At 37.3% G+C, this 20,658-nt stretch overlaps 1 protein-coding gene and 1 pseudogene across 1 annotated transcript in view; both read left to right on the top strand.

Annotated features, from left to right (window-relative positions):
- The window catches only part of SNX2 (sorting nexin 2), a 56,506-nt gene that overhangs the window by 8,250 nt on the left and 27,598 nt on the right, over positions 1 to 20,658 (top strand). Inside the window, exons 2-6 of the mRNA XM_010361410.2 lie at positions 5,654 to 5,771; positions 10,721 to 10,884; positions 12,881 to 12,947; positions 13,093 to 13,136; positions 14,476 to 14,617. Coding sequence (XP_010359712.1) covers positions 5,654 to 5,771; positions 10,721 to 10,884; positions 12,881 to 12,947; positions 13,093 to 13,136; positions 14,476 to 14,617 — 535 coding nt within the window. The remainder of the gene's footprint in view (positions 1 to 5,653; positions 5,772 to 10,720; positions 10,885 to 12,880; positions 12,948 to 13,092; positions 13,137 to 14,475; positions 14,618 to 20,658) is intronic.
- Positions 6,808 to 6,940, top strand: LOC115896726 (annotated as a pseudogene).

Genomic DNA, 20,658 nt, shown 5'->3' with positions numbered 1-20,658 from the left:
TAACTGTTGCTTTCATTGATTTTTCCCCCTGTTGTTTCTGTCGTGAATTTCATTGATTTCTACTCTTTGTTTTCTTTCTTCTGCTTGCTTTGTGTTTAATTTGCTCTTCTAATTTTTTTTATTAATTTTTTTTTTTTTTTGTAGAGATGGAGCGTCACGCTATGTTGCCCAGGCTGCTCTTGAACTTCTGGCCCCAAGTGAGCCACTTATCTTGGCCTCCTAAAATGCTGGAATTATAAGTGTGAGCCACTGCACCGAGCCTGGTTTTTTAGTTTCTTATTAAAGTAGAAGTTTAGATCATTGTTTTGAGACTTTTTTCTCTACTCTTGCTGTTTAGCTATGTATTTCCCTCTAAGCACAACTTTGGCTACATTCCACAAATTTTGATACTGTGTTTTTGCTTTCATTCAGTTTAAAATAATTTCTAGTTTCCCTTGTGACCTCTTATTTGACCTGTGAGTTATTTAGAAGTATATTATTTAATTTCCAAAATTTGAGGATTTTCCAGAAAGCTATTACTGATTTCTGGCTTCATTTGGTGATGGTAAGAGAATGTTTTATGCCTTTCATTTTTTTAACTTGTTAAAGTTTGCTTTATGGCCCCAGAACATGTTCTATTATGATAAATGTTCTGTCTGCACTTTTGAAAAGAATATGTAGTCTGTTTTGTTGGGTGGAGTGTCCTATAAATGTTAGGTCAAGTTGGTTGATACTTTTCTGTCTTTCCCTGATACCTATTTACTTGTTTTATCAATTACTGAGAGAAGAGTGTCGAAGTCTCCAAGTATAATTGTTTATTTTTAATTTTTATTTCTTGTTTTAGTTCACTTAGTTTTTCCTTTATGTATTTTGAAGCTCTTTTGTTACATAGATGCTTAGGATTGTTTTGTCTTCTTGGTAAATTGACCCTTTTATCCTATAATGTCCCTTTTTATTGATGATAATATTTCTTATTCTGAAGTGTACACACTCTGATGTTTAGCACAACAGCTTTCTTGTAGATTGTCTGCATGACGTATCTTTTTTATTGTTTTACTTTTAACTTATTTAATATGTCTTTAAAGCAGGTTTTTTTTAGGCAACATATGTGTAGTTATTTTTATATCCAGTCTAGCCATCTGTGTTTCCTAATGGGTATGTTTAGGCTATTTATTTAATTACTGATGTGGCTAGATTAGATCTACCATTTTATTTGCTTACTGTTTTTCTCAGTTTTTTTCCTTTTCTCCTTTCTTGTGTATTACTTTATGTTTATTAGTATTTCATTTTATCTACTGGATATTTGTTTAATATCATTATATTTAAATATATTTTTTGGTGGTCGCCCTGCAGCTTAAAATATACATACCTGAGTTAGTATTATATACTTCACGTAAAATGCTAAGCTTTACAACCACATAGGTTCATTTACCTTCCCTCCTTTATGCTTGTAAGTCATTGCTGCCCACACCAATAGCATAGTTTTGCAGTTGGCGCCATCCTCAGGAAAAGTCAAGACAGAATACAGGAAAAAATGGCAAAACGGATCCTTGTAAGGATGGGCTATTTTTTACATTTTGGCTCCCTCCTTAGTCTGCCTGCTATTTTTTTACTTTTATATTGTTGCTTTTTGTATTCTATCCAGAATTTTTAGTGTCAGTCTGTGGGGGAGGGAGGCTTTAGTGGTCCTTGTTGATCTTGTTTGGAATCCAAAGTGCCACTTTTTAATTGAAGAGATACTAGCAAAAAATCTTAAAGTTTTTTATCCTGCTGCTACCAGGTGATGGTGTGGGGGAATAAAGGAATATTCATTTAGTAAGAATACAGATGTCTACTCAGTTGTATATCTTGGACAACTGTAGTTCTGATCATGCAGAACCTGTGCCACAGGTAGAGAAGCCGTCAGTATTCTTTTCCACCATCACTTTCTCATTTGGCTGTCACTCTCCATACTCCTTTCCATCCACTAGAAAGCAGCTCTTTTCCTATTCAGTAGGAACCTGGAAGAGGCATGGAGAGGCACAACGAAGATAAGTAGGTTTTTACAACCTTTAAAAAGTGACAGCTCTCTTGGCTGGGTATGGTGACTCACGCCTGTAATCCCAGCACTTTGGGAGGTCAAAGCAGGTGGATCACTTGAGGTCAGGAGTTTGAGATCAGCCTAGCCAACATGGTGAAACCGCGTCTCTACAAAAAATACAAAAATTAACTAGGCATGGTGGTGTGCGCCTGTAGTTCTAGCTATTTGGGAGGCTGAGGTAGGAGAATTGCTTGATCCTGAGAGGCAGAGGTTGCAGTGAACCAAGATTGCACGACTGCACACCAGCCTGGGGGACAGAGCAAGACTGTCTCAGAAAAAAAGAAAGAAAAAAAGTGACAGCTCCCTGGCAGTTGAGCAGGGCACTCCAAGCTGCTGATTGTTGGACACTCGAAGGAAGTAGATTCCTCATAGTCTCTCTGTAGTGATAGGACTGCTCCCCAGCAGCCTCTACTTGAGTTGCCCACTGCCCACATCATTCCCATTGTGCAGTCTGCTCTTGGGCTCTGGACTATGAGGTGAAAAGGTTGTTCTTGTTATATAAACATGTTTGTTTTTCTTTCTTTGTTTCTGGTGTCAAAACTATGAGTACCCAAGGTATTAGCAATATGAGCATTCAGTTATGATAAGAATACATTATACATTGCGAATAGTTTACGTGTATTATAGCTGTATACTGTATTACAATCTTTACTTCAACGGTCATGTCTATTTTAAAGAACTTAAGAGGAAAAATAATCTGCTTTATTTATTCAGATATTTGCCATTTTTGTTGCTTTTCCTTTACCCAAAGTTTGCTCTTGTAATTTTTCTTTTTAGCATAAAGAATTTCCTTCAGCATTTCTTTTTGAGCAGATCTGTTGGTGATGAATATTCTTAATTTGTACTTCATCTGAAAACTTTATTTCACCTTCAGTCCTGAAGGATGTTTTCACTGCTTATAGGTTTCTGGGTCAATAAGTCTTTCAACACTTTGAAAGTGTTCTTCCACTGCGTTGTAGCCTTTGTGATTTCTGATGAGAAATCCACAGTTGTTTGAATTGGTATTCCCCTGTGAAAATATGTTGTTTTTTCCAGCTGCTTATGTTTTTTCCCCTATAGCTTCTGTTTTCAGCAGTTTGAATCTAACATGTGTAGGCATAGTATTCTTTGATTTTAGCCTCATTGAGGTTTGCCGAGCTTCTTGAATCTGTACATTTATATCTTTCACCAAATTCGGGAAATTCAGCTGCTGTTTCTTTAAATATTTCTGCAGCAATCTTTCATCCTTCCTTCTGGAACATTTTGGTATTGTCCCATAGGTCTTTGAGGCTTTGTTCATTTTTTCAACTTCTTTTCTCAGGAGAAGTTATCTTTGTTATTCAGATTGGATATTCTCTATAGATTTATTTTCAATTGCACTAACTCTGCTCTGTCAAGAACAGTAACAGCCCATTATTCTCTTCAGTAACAGCTCATTCTATTATTGCACTTATGTGAACTTTTTGTTAGGTAATTTTTTTTTTTTTCAGTTCTGACATTTTCTTTTCTTTTTTTTTTTGTAGCAGCTTTCTTTTTTTGCAGCAGCTTCTGTTTCTTTGCTGATAGCTGTCATTTCATTCACTTCAGATATGTTTACCTTTACTTCATACAACATAGTTAGAAATGCTTTTAAAAGTTTTAAAAATAATACATTCAACATCTGGGTTATTTCTAGGTTGACATCTGTTGATTGTCTTTTCTCTTAAGATTTGGTCATATTTTTTGGACTCTTTATGACAAATAATTTTGGACTATATCTTAAACATCCAAAATGTTATATTGTGTAAACTCTGCATCCTGTTATAATCCTTTGGAGACTATTGGGATTTTTTGTCTATTTTTTTGTTTTGTCAGGCAATCAACTTGCTTAGGTTTAGATTACAAATTCTGTTTTGCCTTCTGTAGGCAGTGGTTCTAATCTCAGTTCAGTTTTCAAAGCTTTTGCTTCTTCAGGTCTGTCTCATGCAGGCACCACTCAGGTCTTAGTCTGGGACTTTGACAGTGACCCAAGTATCAATTGAGTTTTCCAGTCTGTGAGAATTGCTGTGCTGTTTGGCTACACGTGTGCTGCTCAGGGTTGACCCTGAGATTTGCACACATTCAGTCTCAGAATTAGGGGATCCCCTTCTCTAGGTTTTTCTCTGGGATTTTCCCCACATTCTTCAGTTTACAAGACTGCCCCCTGCCCTTGCCCCCCTTCCCCCCCCACACACGTACAAAAATTAGCTGGATGTGGTGGCGCATGCCTGTAATCCCAGCTACTCAGGAGGCTGAGGCAGGAGAATCACTTGAACCTGGGAGGTGGAGGTGGAGGTTGCAGTGAGCCAAGATTGCATCATTGCACTCTAGCCTGGGCAATAGAGTGAGACTCTGTCTCCAAAAAAAAAAAGCACAAGAATAGTCATTAGATTATATGAAATATAAATGTCTTGAGAAGTCACATTTTCAGTTTGATGCGATAGAAATTTTAGAATAATTGGTCTTAATTCAACTAGTAGTAAATTCTCTTACAGTAAAGCAGTGCTTTGAACTTCTTGGACATGCAGCATGTTTTCAGGATCTGTTGAGTCACGTGGAATTTTGGTATTTGGGTATATCTGCCTCCACCAGGATAAAAAACAAACATGTCAATAACAAAAACAAAATTAGGGATTTTTGAAAATCAAGGGGGCCAGGCGCGGTGGCTCACGCCTGTAATCCCAGCACTTTGGGAGGCCGAGACGGACGAATCACGAGGTCAGGAGATCGAGACCATCCTGGCTAACACCGTGAAACCCCGTCTCTACTAAAAATACAAAAAATTAGCAGGGCGTGGTGGCGGGCGCCTGTAGTCCCAGCTACACGGGAGGCTGAGGCAGGAGAATGGCGTGAACCCGGGAGGCGGAGCTTGCAGTGAGCCAACATTACGCCACTGTACTGCAGCTTGGGCGACAGAGCGAGACTCCGTCTCAAAAAAAAAAAAAGAAAATCAAGGGACATGATATGGTTTTGGTTCTGCTGTATATGATTGTAAAATATTAAATTTGGTTTTTGTTAATTGTAACTTAGTATGACAAACTAGTACCTCTAAAAAGGATGACTAGAAAAGGTTTTCTGGCCAGGGGCATTGGCACACACCTGTAATCCCAGCACTTTGGGAGGCTGAGGTGGGAGGATCACTTGAGCTCAGGAGTTCAAGCTGGGCAACATGGTGAAACCCCATCTCTGCAAACAAACAAAAAACAAAAATTAACCAGGTTTGGTGACGTACACTTTTAGTCCCAGCTGCCCTGGAGGCTGAGGTGGAAGGATCGTTTGAGCCTGGGAGGTCAAGGCTGCAGTTAACCAAGCTCACATCACTACACTCCAGCCTGGGCCATAGAGTGAGACCTTTCTCAAAAATAGAAAAAAAAGATTTTCTTTTTTAAATCTTAAGTGACTTTTTGTTGAGAAAGATGATGAGTTAAAAGTGTGTTATTAGTTCATTCTTACTCTCAGAGGAGGAAATATAAATAGCTGTTCTTGTTCTTTCCTCCATTCTTACCAAGAGAATGTTCTATTTCTGTAGTACATGGTGACAGAGTTACAACAGGTAAACATGCCAATCCTTTACCTATTATTGTTCTTTTGTAACAGTCAAGTCCATCATCTCCAGAACCAGCTAGTCTTCCTGCAGAAGATATTAGTGCAAACTCCAATGGCCCAAAACCCACAGAAGTTGGATTAGATGATGACAGAGAAGATCTTTTTGCAGGTAATTGTCATGTCTTTATTTTTTAATAATGGTCAATTGCAGTATATTTTCTATTAGATAGAAAATATCTAAAACAAAACTGAAATTCTGTGTAAAGTGTTAGTGGCAGCTCTTGTAACAACTTAGAAGGATGGGGAATTTCCAATCACATCACTGTATGAAAAATGTGCACTGTCCAGAGAAGCAAAAATGTGGTTCTTTCTGGCTGTAAGCATTTGAGAATAAATTATATATTATAATTTGATTGGGGGCAGTACTTAGATGCAAAAGACTAATGATTGTGATACTCATACTTTGGGAAATAGCAATGATTGTACTTTTTTATTGCTTACAAGTTGTCACAAAGCAAAATTAAACTATGAATTTAAAAATTATTCTATATTTATGTTTGAAAGCTGTTTTAATAAATTGCTGTACCATTTGCCATCTGTTCTATTTGACCCACTTTTAGGTGAATAAATTGATGCTTAAGGGATTTGTTTTTGATACAGGGGCAGGATTTGGTGTAGTTCATCCTAACTTAAGAAAAAAAGGACTCTTCTTGGGCTGGGCGCGGTGGCTCAAGCCTGTAATCCCAGCACTTTGGGAGGCCGAGGCGGGCGGATCACGAGGTCAGGAGATCGAGACCCTCCTGGCTAACACGGTGAAACCCCGTCTCCACTAAAAATACAAAAAACTAGCCGGGCGTGGTGGCGGCGCCTGTAGTCCCAGCTACTCGGAGGCTGAGGCGGGAGAATGGCGGGAACCCGGGAGGCGAAGCTTGCAGTGAGCTGAGATCCAGCCACTGCACTCCAGCCTGGGCGACAGAGTGAGACTCCGTCTCAAAAAAAAAAAAAAAAAAAAAAAGAAAAGAAAAAAAGGACTCTTCTTTAACAATTTTCTGCTTTAAAATTAAAATTAATGTTTTAATATTAAAAAGCAACATCTTCCTTAAAATTAATGACACAAAAATGAAAATGGTAAATTTTATTTTGTGTGTTTAATGGCCTGATTTACCTGAACTGGCTTTCATTGAGTTAAAACTTAATATGAATGGATTCTTTTGTGGCTCATAAGCTTGGGATTTTCACACTAAACATTTTAACTCGTAAGATTGGGACTTCACACTGATCTGTGAGATGTGCTTCCCTCAAACCTTGCTGTAGTATTGGCACATTACCCATCTCACATGAAAAAGGAAAAAGAAAAAAATAAAAAAAGAATAATTATATTCTCAACTTTCATGGTGGTTCAATATTCAAACCATTCTGTGTTTTTGTACAAACATGCTTGAAGATGCAATCCTCCATCACAAAAATCCATATAATTTACACCTTGATTCAATCCATGAGAAGTTGTCACTGCAGATGAATTCACATATTTTATTATATCACAAAATTAAAAGTATGATACCACATACCATCATGTTCTCTCTTTAAAATTTTAAGCCACCTAACAACTTAGAGTTAAAATCACAGTTAACCAAAGTTGTAATATTACAGTATTTGTTATTATGTCCTTTCATGGACTTTTTTCCAGGCAATCTTTCAAAGTTGTTTCATGGTATTTGTATCTTATGCTAAAATATGACACAAATTCTTTCTCTACTTATCAAGTACTAATCTAAAATTCTGTGTATTCCTTTAATAGTATAGGGTCATACAAAGAGGTTTTAAATTATCCATTTTCTTAAAGACTCCTTCACCCTATAATCTCAGATTTCTATGTAGATGAGTATGTTTAAACCTTACTGTAACAACAGAACTGTGTCTGTGTGTGTTTGTGTACATGCGAGGTTTTTTTTTTTTTTTTGACAGTATGCACAGCTGATCAAAGAGTTAGCCAAGTGAGGACTATACAATGATATTTGCCCACTTAGCTTGGTTAGAATAAAAATTAAAAACAATTTTTAGGTAGGTTCTCACTCTGTCACCTAAGCTGGAGTGTGTAGTGGTGCCCTGATAGCTCACAGCAGCTTTGAACTCCTGGGCACAAACAATTCTCCCACCCTTGCTTCTCAAGTAGCTAAGTCTACAGTCATGTGCCACCATACCTGGATAATTTATTCATGTTTTGTAGAGATAGGATCTTGCTATGTCGCCCAGGCTGGTCTTGAACTCCTGGCCTCAAACAGTCCTCCTACCTGGGCCTCCCAAATTATTGGGATTACAGGTGTGAGCCACTGAGCCCAGCCAGAAAAATCTTTATAGTGTTTTATTCTACGTAGCAGTCTATACTAAATGCTGTGAATCAAATATGGTGAATATCAGTGTTTGTTTTAAAAAAAGAGAGAGATGGGAACTAAAGAACAATAAACATAGTCATCTGTCTCCTTTGTTAACCTAAAAATAGAAACCTTTTCTATGATTTAGCTTTCATCTTAAACTCAGCTGTATTTGATAATGACATCATTAAGTGACTGAAGACCTAATCTGATCATTTTTATATGAACGAACGAATATTACGCTTGATTCTTATTTATAATACATTTTAGCAGGTGTAGCATTCCTCCTTCTATGGAGGACTGTGGTTCTAGGAAACTGTAATAGGAAGCAGCATATGTTACTGGGATGGTGAAAACTATTGTTCAGTAATGAGAAAACTATACTTGATTTGTTCCTCCTATACTAGAGGAAAGAATATAGATATTACTGTAGTGACATTGACATAATCAGTTTATACATGTCTCAAAGCATGTCTCCAAGGAACATTTCATCTTTATAGTTAGCACCTATGAAGCATCTTCCTGAACCTTTAGGTCTGCTTTAAATTAAACCTTGTGAATTTGTAATATATTGGTTTAATTAAGCTAAAAGGTGTCATGAAGAAAATTTAAGACAGATTATATATTAGTATGTTGAATCTAAATCCTACAGTTTTTGAATGAAGCAGCCTGTTAGTGTAAATAACACAAAACTCAGTATCAGTAAAGTAAAATGTGATTAAAAAGTTTAAATGACTTCATCTCTACTGATTTCTCAATAAAGTTACTATCTCTCACAATATTTTGCCTGTGAGTCTGTTGCCAAATAACAGTGTCTCTTTCAGATTCTGGGGTTTTTGTTTTCTTTGGTGCTTGTTGTTTTGCTTATTGTTGTAAAGATCTCACACTTGTAGCTTTGATATACTGCTTTTTTACTTTATCATATTACTCATTGGTTTCATTTCTTTACAAAAAGAGTAATAAATACCAGCAATCATCACAGCCTGAAGTAGCGTATAAGCTTTATTTTGTTTTGGTAGGCTTATCTATATCCTGTTTCAACATCTATAGTCCATTTTCCTTCTTCTGGTTATGGTAGTTTGAAAGATTTTCAGTTATTGACCATTTTTGCTTTTAATATGAAAAAATAAAGAGATCATTTATACTAAGTAAGGATCTCATCAATATGAGATTACCAGTAAGCACAGCTTGATAAAATGTTGACATGTATAACCTTATTTCAGGTAAATATGCTATTAACTGCTATACCTTGAGGTATTAAGATTAAAATGGTTCACTGACTGTCATTACCACCATCTTGAACCTCTAAGAATCTAAGAACCTCAGGTTAGAAACCACTGGCCTGGTCCTGTGTTTTCCTTGAGGTCCTGCCTGCCTTTCCTAGTATCAATTCCACAAACCAGCAAAGTTGTGGTTTACATTATGGCCATCAATTGTAATTTTCCCTTTCCTGGCTCTGCTTTTTGCATATGCTATTATTCCATTTTCATTGAATTCTTCCTTCATTTTTTCTCTACCCATTTCAGTCTTCTCAGATCTATTTTGTAAACTCTTCCTGATTTTTGTCTCCTGTCTCAACTCAAATTGTAGTGTTTGTTCTGTGGCTTATGTAGCAATTACATGTCTTACAACATTCTTTTCATTGTTTGCCTGGCTATTATTTAAGTCTTTTATTATTATTTAACATCCCACATGCTTATGTCTTGTTTTCCCCAACTAGATTATAAACTCTCTGAGGGCAGGTATGATATTTTACATTTTTGTGTGTTTTTCTGTTGCACTTAGCAGAATGTTATGTAGCCTGTAGACACTCAGTTTATTGATTTGGTTTGATTTTTTAAAATTATTAGTATTAGATTTTTCAAGTGAGTGGGCATTTTAATTTAAAACCTGAACACCTATTTGTTTTGTGTCATATTTGTGTATCCAATTAATATCCAGTAATCTTTAGCAATTAATTACTTTAGATTACTAACTTTGTAGCTTTTCCTAACCAGTCTTTTTTTTTTTTTTTTTGAGACGGAGTCTCACTCAGTCACCCAGGCTGGAGTGCAGTGGCGCGATCTCGGCTCACTGCAACCTCCACCTCCTGGGTTCACGCCATTCTCCTGCCTCAGCCTCCCCAGTAGCTGGGGCTACAGGTGCCCGCCATCACACCCGGCTAATTTTTTTGTGTTTTTAGTAGAGACGGGGTTTCACCGTGTTAGCCAGGATGGTCTCGATCTCCTGACCTTGTGATCTGCCCGCCTCGGCCTCCCGAAGTGCTGGGATTACAGGCGTGAGCCACTGCGCCCGGCCTCCTAACCAGTTTTTAATCCAAATTAAAATAGTTGTGGGCAGACTTCCACCATAAAATTTGTGTTTATATGTATAAAATAATCATAATATTAGTGTAAATAAATATTTGAAAGCTAAGTTACCACAAGTATAAGATGTTACAAATCCGAACAAATGTGGCATCATCTACATCATTGCTTTTCTTCCAGCCTTATCCCTACCACTAGTATAATTAAGCTAACTTAATAGGATTCTTTCTAAAACCAACAAAGTTACAGTTGATTTTAAAGTTGTGATAAATAACTAAGGAAGAATGCATAAAATTCCTTTATCACAATTATTTTTAAATGACATTATTTTTTATTTGTGGGTAATATAAAAATATTTGTTATAATCCATTAACTGCTATGTAGAATATTGGGGGTTTGCTTGCCAGTGTTCTTAACTAACTTGTTTAATCTATGTCTAGAAGCCACAGAAGAAGTTTCTTTGGACAGCCCTGAAAGGGAACCTATCCTATCCTCGGAACCTTCTCCTGCAGTCACACCTGTCACTCCTACGACACTAATTGCTCCTAGAATTGAATCAAAGAGTATGTCTGCTCCCGTGATCTTTGATAGATCCAGGGAAGAGGTACAGGAAAATGTATTCTAAATTAATATGTAAATATATACCTTTTTTTCCCAACCCAGCATCACTCTGCTGTTAGTCATTTCTAATCAAAGCCTTTCAGACATTTTGGGAAAAGAATTTTGGACTAAATAAGTTATGGGATCTGGCTTCCATCTCCCCCACTCTACCCAGTGACCTGGGCATATCATTTACCTTGTTAAGTGAAGGAGTTTGTCATTTCTGATTTTATGATAATAGCGTGTGTTTCTCTGGGTTTCTCTGTTGGTCAGATAATATATAAAAGTGCTTTGAAAACTGTTAATCACAATAAAGTGATATTTTGTGTAAATTTATTTGATAAAATTTGTAATAAATACTACTAATACTTAAAGGTTGCTATTGAAAAAGAAGGGAGGATGTATATCAGTTAAAGGTACATTCTTATGATTTGGCAGTAATTTCTGACAAGGTGAATTGGGAAAAGAAAAATATGGAGGTTATTTTAATGGCAAAATTATATATTTAAAAGTCATTCATGGAAATAGTGTCATTAAAATGACCATGATTAAGTAACCACATACAAAAATATGAATAATCTCGCAAACATAATATTAAGGGAAATAAGGCATAAAAGAACACTGATGTAATTCTAATATATGAACTTTAAAAACAGGTAAAACTAAGGTGCAGTGTTAGATGTCAGGGTAGTGGTTATTTTGGCAGGTAAAGAATGGGTTGTAACTGGAGGGGAAGCATTAGAGGGCCTCCTGAGCTGTAGTGATGATGCTTATTTATGATCTAGGTTCTGGTTACAATGATGTGTTCACTTTGTGAAGATTTATTGAACTGTACACTGAAAATTTATATACTTTTATGTAATGATTTTTTAAAGTTTTACTTTAAAAATATCTGTACAAGAAGACAACATTGAAATAAAACAATTATGGTTCAAAACACTTTTCATTTAGATACTGTTAGACTATTAATAATTGCCTTGAAAAATTTGCAAAGTTGAATAATCTCTGAACTTTGTGCTTGAGAATAACAAAGCTTTCCTGCAGAGCTAATGTGTGAATTGCTTATTTTTAATGGCATTTACAAGGGCTTCTCTGAAGTCTCGACATAGGGTTATCATTTTTCCCACTTACTGCTTTTTCACTGAGGTTTATAATGCTTTCCTTGGCCTCCAGAAGAACATGTGTTTATTAGATAATTCGAGAAATCTTGATACTAAAGTTGCTTTTCAGTATAATCACTTCTGCTTGTATGTAAGGTTCTACTGATATAAGTAATGAGTACCTACCTCCTTGGTATTAAGGGGTAGAGACAGAACTTTGAAAAATGCTAGTATTAAAATTAATTAAGGAGGTAATTTTTTAGTAATCTGAATCTGAAGATTCAGTATATAGAACAAAAAATCCCACAATATTTGTACAAAAAGACTAAACCATTTTTTTCTGCATCTGAGGAATTAACACAAGATTTTGGGCTGGGCGTAGTGGTTCACACCTGTAATCCCAGCACTTTGGGAGGCCGAGGTGGGCAGATCACCTGAGGTCAGCAGTTCGAAACCAGCCTGGCCAACATGGTGAAACCCTGTCTCTACTAAAAATACAAAAATCACCTGGATGTGGTGGCAGACACCTGTAATCCCAGCTACTTGAGAGGCTGAGGCATGAGAATTGCTTGAACCCAGCAGGCAGAGGTTTCAGTGAGCTGAGATTGAGCCACTGCACTCCCACCTGGGCAACAGAGTGAGACTCTGTCTTTAAAAAAAAAAAGAAAAACTTGTTACTTCTCCAGATGGTCTTTTTCGTGTGTGTGTGTGTGTGTGTGTATTTTATTTGTAAAGTCAGGAAATGTGAAAGTTTTTATTGTTTTTCAAAAATGAAGTGCTGGGTGGCTAAATTATTTGTTGTGACAGTGACTGTTACAGAAAATAGATGATAAAAATTAGTGTCATGACAATAATTTAAATTATAATCTTTAATGCCAAAAAATAAATTATACTTTGTAGATTGAAGAAGAAGCAAATGGGGATATTTTTGACATAGAAATTGGTGTATCAGATCCAGAGAAAGTTGGTGAGTCAATATTTATTATATTTTGTATTTGCTTTTTATTAGTTTGTTGGTTTTGTATTGTTTTTCTTCATACATCAGTATAGTATTAAATGAGTTTTATTTTTGTGCATGTGATTTTAATAGTAGTGTTTGACTTTTTTTGTAGGTGATGGCATGAATGCCTATATGGCATATAGAGTAACAACAAAGGTGAGCTTTTTGTGCTTTTAAAAAAACTATTGAGCCCTCATTATGTGTAGTGTAAGGATATGGCTATGATTAAGGTAGAAGTGATCCCTGTCTTTATAAAGGTTATCACCTAATAAAGATTGCCAAGAAGTAGGTACAATGAGTTGTGAGTGGTTTGATTTGTAGTGTTCAGTGAGAGTATGCAGGATGGGACCTAATTCAGACCTCGGGATGCCTAAGCCAAGACACAGATGTGGGAAATGATGAGAAGGAATGGGGGAAGAAGAAGAATGCTTGTTCCAGGTGAGGAATGTGCTTGTGCAAAAGCCAAAAGTCAAGAAAGCATTGTGCTTTCTAGAATCTCTTAGAAGTGATGCATGATTGAATTGTTTAGCAGTAAGACTTCGTGTATTATGAGCAGCCACATTTTAAGGAGTTTAACTTCATCCTAAGTATAATGGAGAGCCATTAAATAAGTTCAGAGAAGAGTGGCACAATTAGGTTTTTGTTTTAGGAATATTTCTTTGGCCTCAGTATGAATTGGGAGGGTCAAAGTAGAGGTCAGGATTTCCAGTTACAGGGACACTGCAATGATTAAAGGATTGTATGCCTTCAAATCTTAAAAGAGAGTGTCTGTCACAGCAATTCTAGCTGTGAGCAGTAATACTTTATACTAAGAAAATGGTTCTGGAGATGAGTGAAGTAAGTGTCTTCTTGAGTTACCTAGGAGGTAGAATTGACAGGACTTGGATGTAAGTGATGAGGAAGGAGAGGGATGCTTAGGTTATTGACTAGAGGGACTTTGCAGCTGTGAGAGTGATCCATGGAGAAAGGCAACACGGGCAGGAACACAGTGAGGATGGGGATGACAGTTGTTAATTAATTGGGTAAATATTCATTAAGCACCTACCATAGTGTCAAACTTTGTTGCACACACTGGGGTAGAGTAGTAAACAATGCAGACAAGGGTGGCATCTTATAGAACTTCTGTTCCAGCAGGGGGAAATAGGGTAAGTTTGAAGTGCCAGTGAGATTTAAGTGGAGGGGTATTTGGATATATTGGACTGAAGCTTTGAAAGATACCTGGGCCAAATGTAAAGATTTAAGAATTGTTAGCATACATAGAGTGAATAAGATCAGTTAAGATAGAATAATGCAAATACTTTTTTGTCCTATTAAGGTTCTGTAAAATCTATGGTTTAGGTTTTTTTTAGTTAGAAACCTATATACCACATTAGTTAGATACTCTGCATTCTTTTGCAAAGTAGATATATGTGTGTGTTCACAATTATGTATAACATTAATTTGTGGAATAATTGCTTACTATTCAAAATTTGAAATACCTCTTCTTCACTTATAGACATCTCTTTCCATGTTCAGTAAGAGTGAATTTTCAGTGAAAAGAAGATTCAGTGACTTTCTTGGTTTGCACAGCAAATTAGCAAGCAAATATTTACATGTTGGTTATATTGTGCCACCAGCTCCAGAAAAGAGTATAGTAGGTAAGCACAAATTTTTCAAAAATTAATTTTTGTTACTGTTACTAGTTCAGTTTTAACTGGATAGATTTGTGGATTTCTTAATCATTCACTGTCAACATTTTATAATACATAGAGATAACTGAATTTAAATATTTCATTTATACTAATCATGCATGGATTGAAGAATGTATTGGTAATAGTTTTATTTTGTAACACTTGAGGATTTTTGTTTATGTAAAACAATAATGTTAAATACTGGGTTGAGGCCAGGTGTGGTGGCTCACACCTGTAATCCCAGCACTTAGGGAGGCCAAGGTGGGAAGATACTTGAGGTTAGGAGTTCGAGACCAGCCTGGCCAACTTGGTGAAACCCCTGTCTCTAGTAAAATACAAAAATCAGCCAGGCATGGTGGCATGTGCCTGTAATTCCAGCTAATTGGTGGGCAGAGTCAGGAGAATCACTTGAACTCAGAAGGCGGAGGTTGCAGTGAGCTGAGATCACGCCTGGGCAACAGAGTGAGACTCCGTCTCAAAAAAAATTGGGGTTAAAATTTACCAAGTTAAAAGCAGTTGGAAACCCTAACCTTTTAGGGTCATTAGATTACCATTTTACTGAGTCACAATCAGAGAATACTTATTCTTAATATGTTAACATTTTTCTAAGGGATGGAGGTGTTAGACCCTCAGCTATACACTAGCCTTGGCTCATATAAGAGCTGTTTAAACTCATCTTAGTTCATTTTGTACCTCAATTTAGAGTTTAAAAACACTTCTACTTTTTTGGGGGGTGGGGGTGGGGGATGGAATCTCACTCTGTCATCCAGGCTGAGTGCAGTGGCGTGATCTTGGCTCACTGCAACCTCTACCTCCTGGGTTCAAGTGATTCCCCTGCCCCAGCCTCACGAGTAGCTGGGACTACAGGCACACACCACCACACCTGGCTAATGTTTTTTGTTTCTTTAGTATAGACGGGGTTTCACCATATTGGCCTCGCTGATCTTGAATTCCTGACCTTGTGATCTGCTTGCCTTGACCTCCCAAAGTGCTGGGATTACAGGGGTGAGCCACTGTGCCCGGCCACATTTGTACTTCTATAAACAATAAAGACTTAGTTAAGAAACTGCAGAAAATTACAAAAGAGGAGGAAACCTCCATAGGCCCACCATTAAAAGACACCTGTCATCTCAAAATTTTGTAGTATTTTATTCAATGCTTTTTCAGTCATAGGTTTTTATTTACCTTTTTCTTTTTTTTTCCTTTAAAGTAATTATCTTCTCTGTATCGTTCACAGTTTTAGTACATGTGCTACCAAAGTGAGCACTACCATTACTTTTCTTTATACTTAGATTAATCTGAAAGTGTTTTTTTTTTTTTGAGACAGAGTCTCACTTTGCTGCCCAGGCTGGAGTGCAGTGGTGTGATCTTGGCTTGGTCATGGTGGCTCACGCCTGTAATCCCAGCACTTTGGGAGGCCAAGACGGGTGGATCACCTGAGGTCAGGAGTTCGAGACCAACCTGGCCAACACAGTGAAATCCTATCTCTACAAAAATAAAAAAATTAGCTGGGCATGGTGGCTCCCGCCTGTAAATTCGAGCTACTCAGGAGGCTGAGGTGGGAGAATCGCTTGAACCAGGGAGGCCGAGGTTGCAGTGAGCCAAGATTGCTCCATTGCACTCTAGGCTGGGCAACTGAGCGAGACTCCATCTCAAAAAAAAAAAAAAAAGATTTTTGCTGATTTTTTTTTTTCCCCCAAGCTGGTCTCAAACTCCTGGCCCCAAGCAGTCCTCCTGTCTGGCCTCCCAAAGTGGTGGGATTACAGACCGGAACCACCATGCTCAGCCAAAATTTACTGATTTTTAAATTATTGTTTTTACTTTTTTAAACATTAGGTTTATAAAGCAATGTTATTAGTACCTGTTATGGTTTCAAAACCTAACGTATTTAGATGAATTTGTTATATTCTTTTTTTTTTTAAAATTCAAAAATTGAGTTTAGTCGTTCTTTAACTTTTTGGTCTTTCAAGACCCCTTTGTATTCTTAAAATTTGTTCAGGACCCTAAGGAACTTTTGTTTATGTGGGCTATATTTATGGACATTTCCTTTGAAAACATTTTAAAATTTTTATTTATTGTTTTAAAAATAACAATAAACTTATCATATGTGAAACCTTTGTGAAATAAATTCTGCAAGACAAATTTAATAAGGGTGGCTTACTTTTTTTTCTTCTACATTTTTGCAAATCTCTTTAATTTCTGGCTTAATAGAGGATAATTGTATTCTTATATCTGATTCTGCACTCAATTTGTTTTGAAATAACACATCATATTACCTTTGTAAAACTACACTGAACACTCATGAAATAATGAGAGTAAAAAACCCGAAATAATAGTTCAGTATTATGAAAATAGACTTTGTACCCACCCACCTGTCCCCCTTAAGGGTCTCTGAAACCCTCCAGGTATTCTGAACCATATTTTAGAACTGCTAATCTTTAATAATCTTATTTCTTCTACTTTAGAACTGCTAATAATTTAATAATCTTATTTCTTCTACTCTAAACTATTGTAGTGGTATTTTTGGCATCCTGTTATCTCTGTAGAGAACTTAAGTTTTATTTATCATGGTTTTTTTTATTAATGTCTTTTTTTGACTTCATCATGCAACATTTTTACATACCAAAAGAGGTAAAACAACATTATTTTATCTCATTTTGGTAGCTGTATATGCTTAGTTAATCCTTACATGTTGACAAAAATATTTTAAAAACTAAAGTTTCATGCCTAAGGTTATTGTTTCCAACTGATTTTCTGCCTTAATAATCTTCAGTGTTCCATGAATTATTACAGTGTAATAAATACCGCATGTAAATTCAAAGTGGAAGTTAGAAACTAAATCCTAAGAGCATCCTTTTCTGTTACTGATTCTGACTGGCTCCAAATGTTCATAGGGGACAGTGACACAGATATATTTATGTTATCCATGTATATGACCAGCCTAGCCTATTATAGCAGTGGTCCTGACCAGGTGCAGTGGCTCATGCCTGTAATCCCAGCACTCTGGGTGGCTGAGGCGGGTGGATCACAAGGTCAGGAGATCGAGACCATCCTGCCTAACACGGGGAAACCCCCGTCTCTACTAAAAATGCAAAAAAAAAAAAAAAAAAAAAAAAGTAGCCGGACGTGATGGCACGCACCTGTAGTTCCAGCTACTTGGGAGGCTGAGGCAGGAGAATGACTTGAACCTGGGAGGCAGAGGTTGCAGTGAACCAAGATTGCGCCTCTACTCTGCAGCCTGGGCGACAGAGTGAGACTCCCGTCTCAAAAAAAGAAAAAAAAAAGGCAGTGGTCCCCAACCTTTTTGGCACCAGGAACAGTTTTCATGAAAGACAATTTTTCCACGGATGGGGTTGGGGTGGGGCATGGTTTCAGGATGAAAGTGTTCCACTTCAGATCATCGGCACTAGATTCTCATGAGGAGCACACAACCTAGATCCCTTGCATGCTTAGTTCATAGGGTTCACACTCCTTTGAGAATCCAATGCCACTGCAGATGTGACAGGAAGCAGAGCTCATCTCCTGCTGTGTGGCCCACTTCCTAACAGGCCATGGACCAGTACTGGTGCATGACCTAAGGTTGGGGACCCCTGGATTAAAGCATAGGAATAACTAACATTCACTGAATGCTTACTGTGCTGATGTACTGTGGTAAGTACTTCATGTACATTCTGTCAGTTGATCCTCTCAGCAACTTTATGAGGTTAACTTATTGTCTTTATTTTACAGGCAAGGAAACAAAGGTTAGTCAAGGTTAGGTAACATGGTCCAAGTCAGTGACAGAGCTGAGCTTTGAATGTAGGCTTTCTAACTCCAGACCCTCTATTCTTGATCACGATTCTATTCTGCATCCTAATTTCAATATGGTTATTTTACCACAATTATAGTTAGCTTGAATTTTTTACCTAAAATAGAAAACTTGCCAATTTTTAAAAATAACATAATGCTTGTGTTATTGTAGAATCATCTAAAGTACGTTTAAGCCTGATCAACATAGTAAGACCCCCATTTCTACAAAAAAAAAAAAAATTGAAAAATTAGCTGGTCATGGTGATGTGCACCTGTGGTCCTAGCTACTCAGGAGGCAGGCAAGAGAATCATTTGAGCCCAGGAGTTTGAGGCTGCAGTAAACGACGATCAAGCCACTGCACTCCAGCCTAGGTATCAGAGCAAGAATACAATTTATTTTATTCTTATAGTAGCTGGGACTACAGGTGTGCCACCATGCCCAGCTGATTTTTTCTTTTCTTTTTTTTGGTAGATAGGATCTCACTATGTTGCCCAGGCTACTCTCAAATTCCTGGGCTTAAACCATCCCCCCTCTACAGGGATGGTTCAGTCCCAAAGTGTTGAAATTACAGACATGAGTCACCACACCCAACTGAAATACATTTAACGTGGATTAAGTTGTTTAAAACTTCTTTTTTTGTTTTTTCTTTGAGACGGAGTCTCGCTCTTGTTGCCCAGGCTGGAGTGCAGTGGCGCCATCTTGGCTCACTGCAAGCTCCGTCTTCTGGGTTCACGCTATTCTCCTGCCTCAGCCTCCTGAGTAGCTGGGACTACAGGTGTCTGCCAGTGTGCCCAGCTAATTTTTTGTATTTTTAGTAGAGACGGGGTTTTGCCGTGTTAGCCAGGATGTTCTCCATCTCCTGACCTCATGATCCGCCAGCCTTGGCCTCCCAAAGTGCTGGGATTACAGGCGTGAGCCACAGCGCCTGGCCTGTTTAAAACTTTATACACACACACACACACACACAGACACACACACACACCCCACCATTCCAAAAAGGATTTCAGGCAACTACATGTAATACAGTTTATATATAGAGAAATTGTCAGGAAAAAATTAAATGTAGTCAAATAGTAATATGAAGCCAAGCAAAACAATTTCTTCAAAGTATGGTAAAGTCTTGAACAATTATTAAAGGTGGGTGGCAAATTGATCTTTGAACTTCTAATTACATAGCTGGTGGTTTTCAAGTAACTTGCACTTACAGCGGGGGCGTGGAAAAAGAGTCATAACTTCTCTTTGCTGGAAAGCTTTGTAACTGCCACTGGAGGGAGAAGAGTCTTCATTAGCACATAACTTACTGCTTTGGTAGGACCTTCATTGGCTTAAGAGCACTATTCCATTTAAACTATTAGAAAAGGACAACGAAGTTGAAAAGTATTAAAAGTTAACTGGTTAAGGTAGGTTGTTTGGGGTTGTATTTATTTGTTTATTTATTGGTCACAATGTCCCTTAATGATTACCTCTAAAAAGTAGAATGGATAGAAGGTCTTTAACTTCAGTGAAGAACTACCTAGTGGTGAGATTTTTTTTCAGGGAAATAGAGTTTGTGAAACAATTCACATCCCATATCCAGTAGTCCAGTCAGAGGTAGCTTTAGGTGTCTTAAGTTTTCCTTTTCAAGCCATTGCATTCCATTGGAATTTTAAACAAAACATTAATAGGTGATTAATAATTAATGTGCCAAACTGAAGATGTACCAAACTGAAGAATTGTATGGTTTTACATAATCCATTTTTAAAAGACTTTATTGGAATATAATTTATATACCATATAATTCATCCATTAAAAGTGACTAGGTCGGGTGTGGTAACACATGCCTGTAATTCTAGTACTTTGGGAAGCTGAGGCAGTTGGATTGCTTGAGCCCAGGAGTTTGAGACCAGCCTGGGCAACATAGCAAAACCTTAGTCTCTACAGAAAATTAGCTGGGTATGGTGGTGCGTGCTGGTGGTCCCAGCTACTCAGGATTGCTTGAGCCTGGAATATAGAGAGGCTGCAGTGAACCGTGATCATGCCACTGCACTCCAGCCCAGGTGACAGAATGAGACCGTGTTTCGAAAAAGAAAAAAAAAGGGTATCCAATTCACTGGCTTTTAATATATTAAGCGTTGTGCATACATTACCACAGTCAATTTTAGAATATTTTTATTACCCGAAAATGGAATCTGGGATCCCTTAGCCATCATCCCCTAATGTCCTCATCTCCCCAGCCCTA

Source organism: Rhinopithecus roxellana, chromosome 3 (genome assembly GCF_007565055.1).
Source record: "Rhinopithecus roxellana isolate Shanxi Qingling chromosome 3, ASM756505v1, whole genome shotgun sequence".
NCBI lineage: Eukaryota > Metazoa > Chordata > Mammalia > Primates > Cercopithecidae > Rhinopithecus > Rhinopithecus roxellana.
This window is presented reverse-complemented; position numbering and strand designations above follow the sequence as displayed.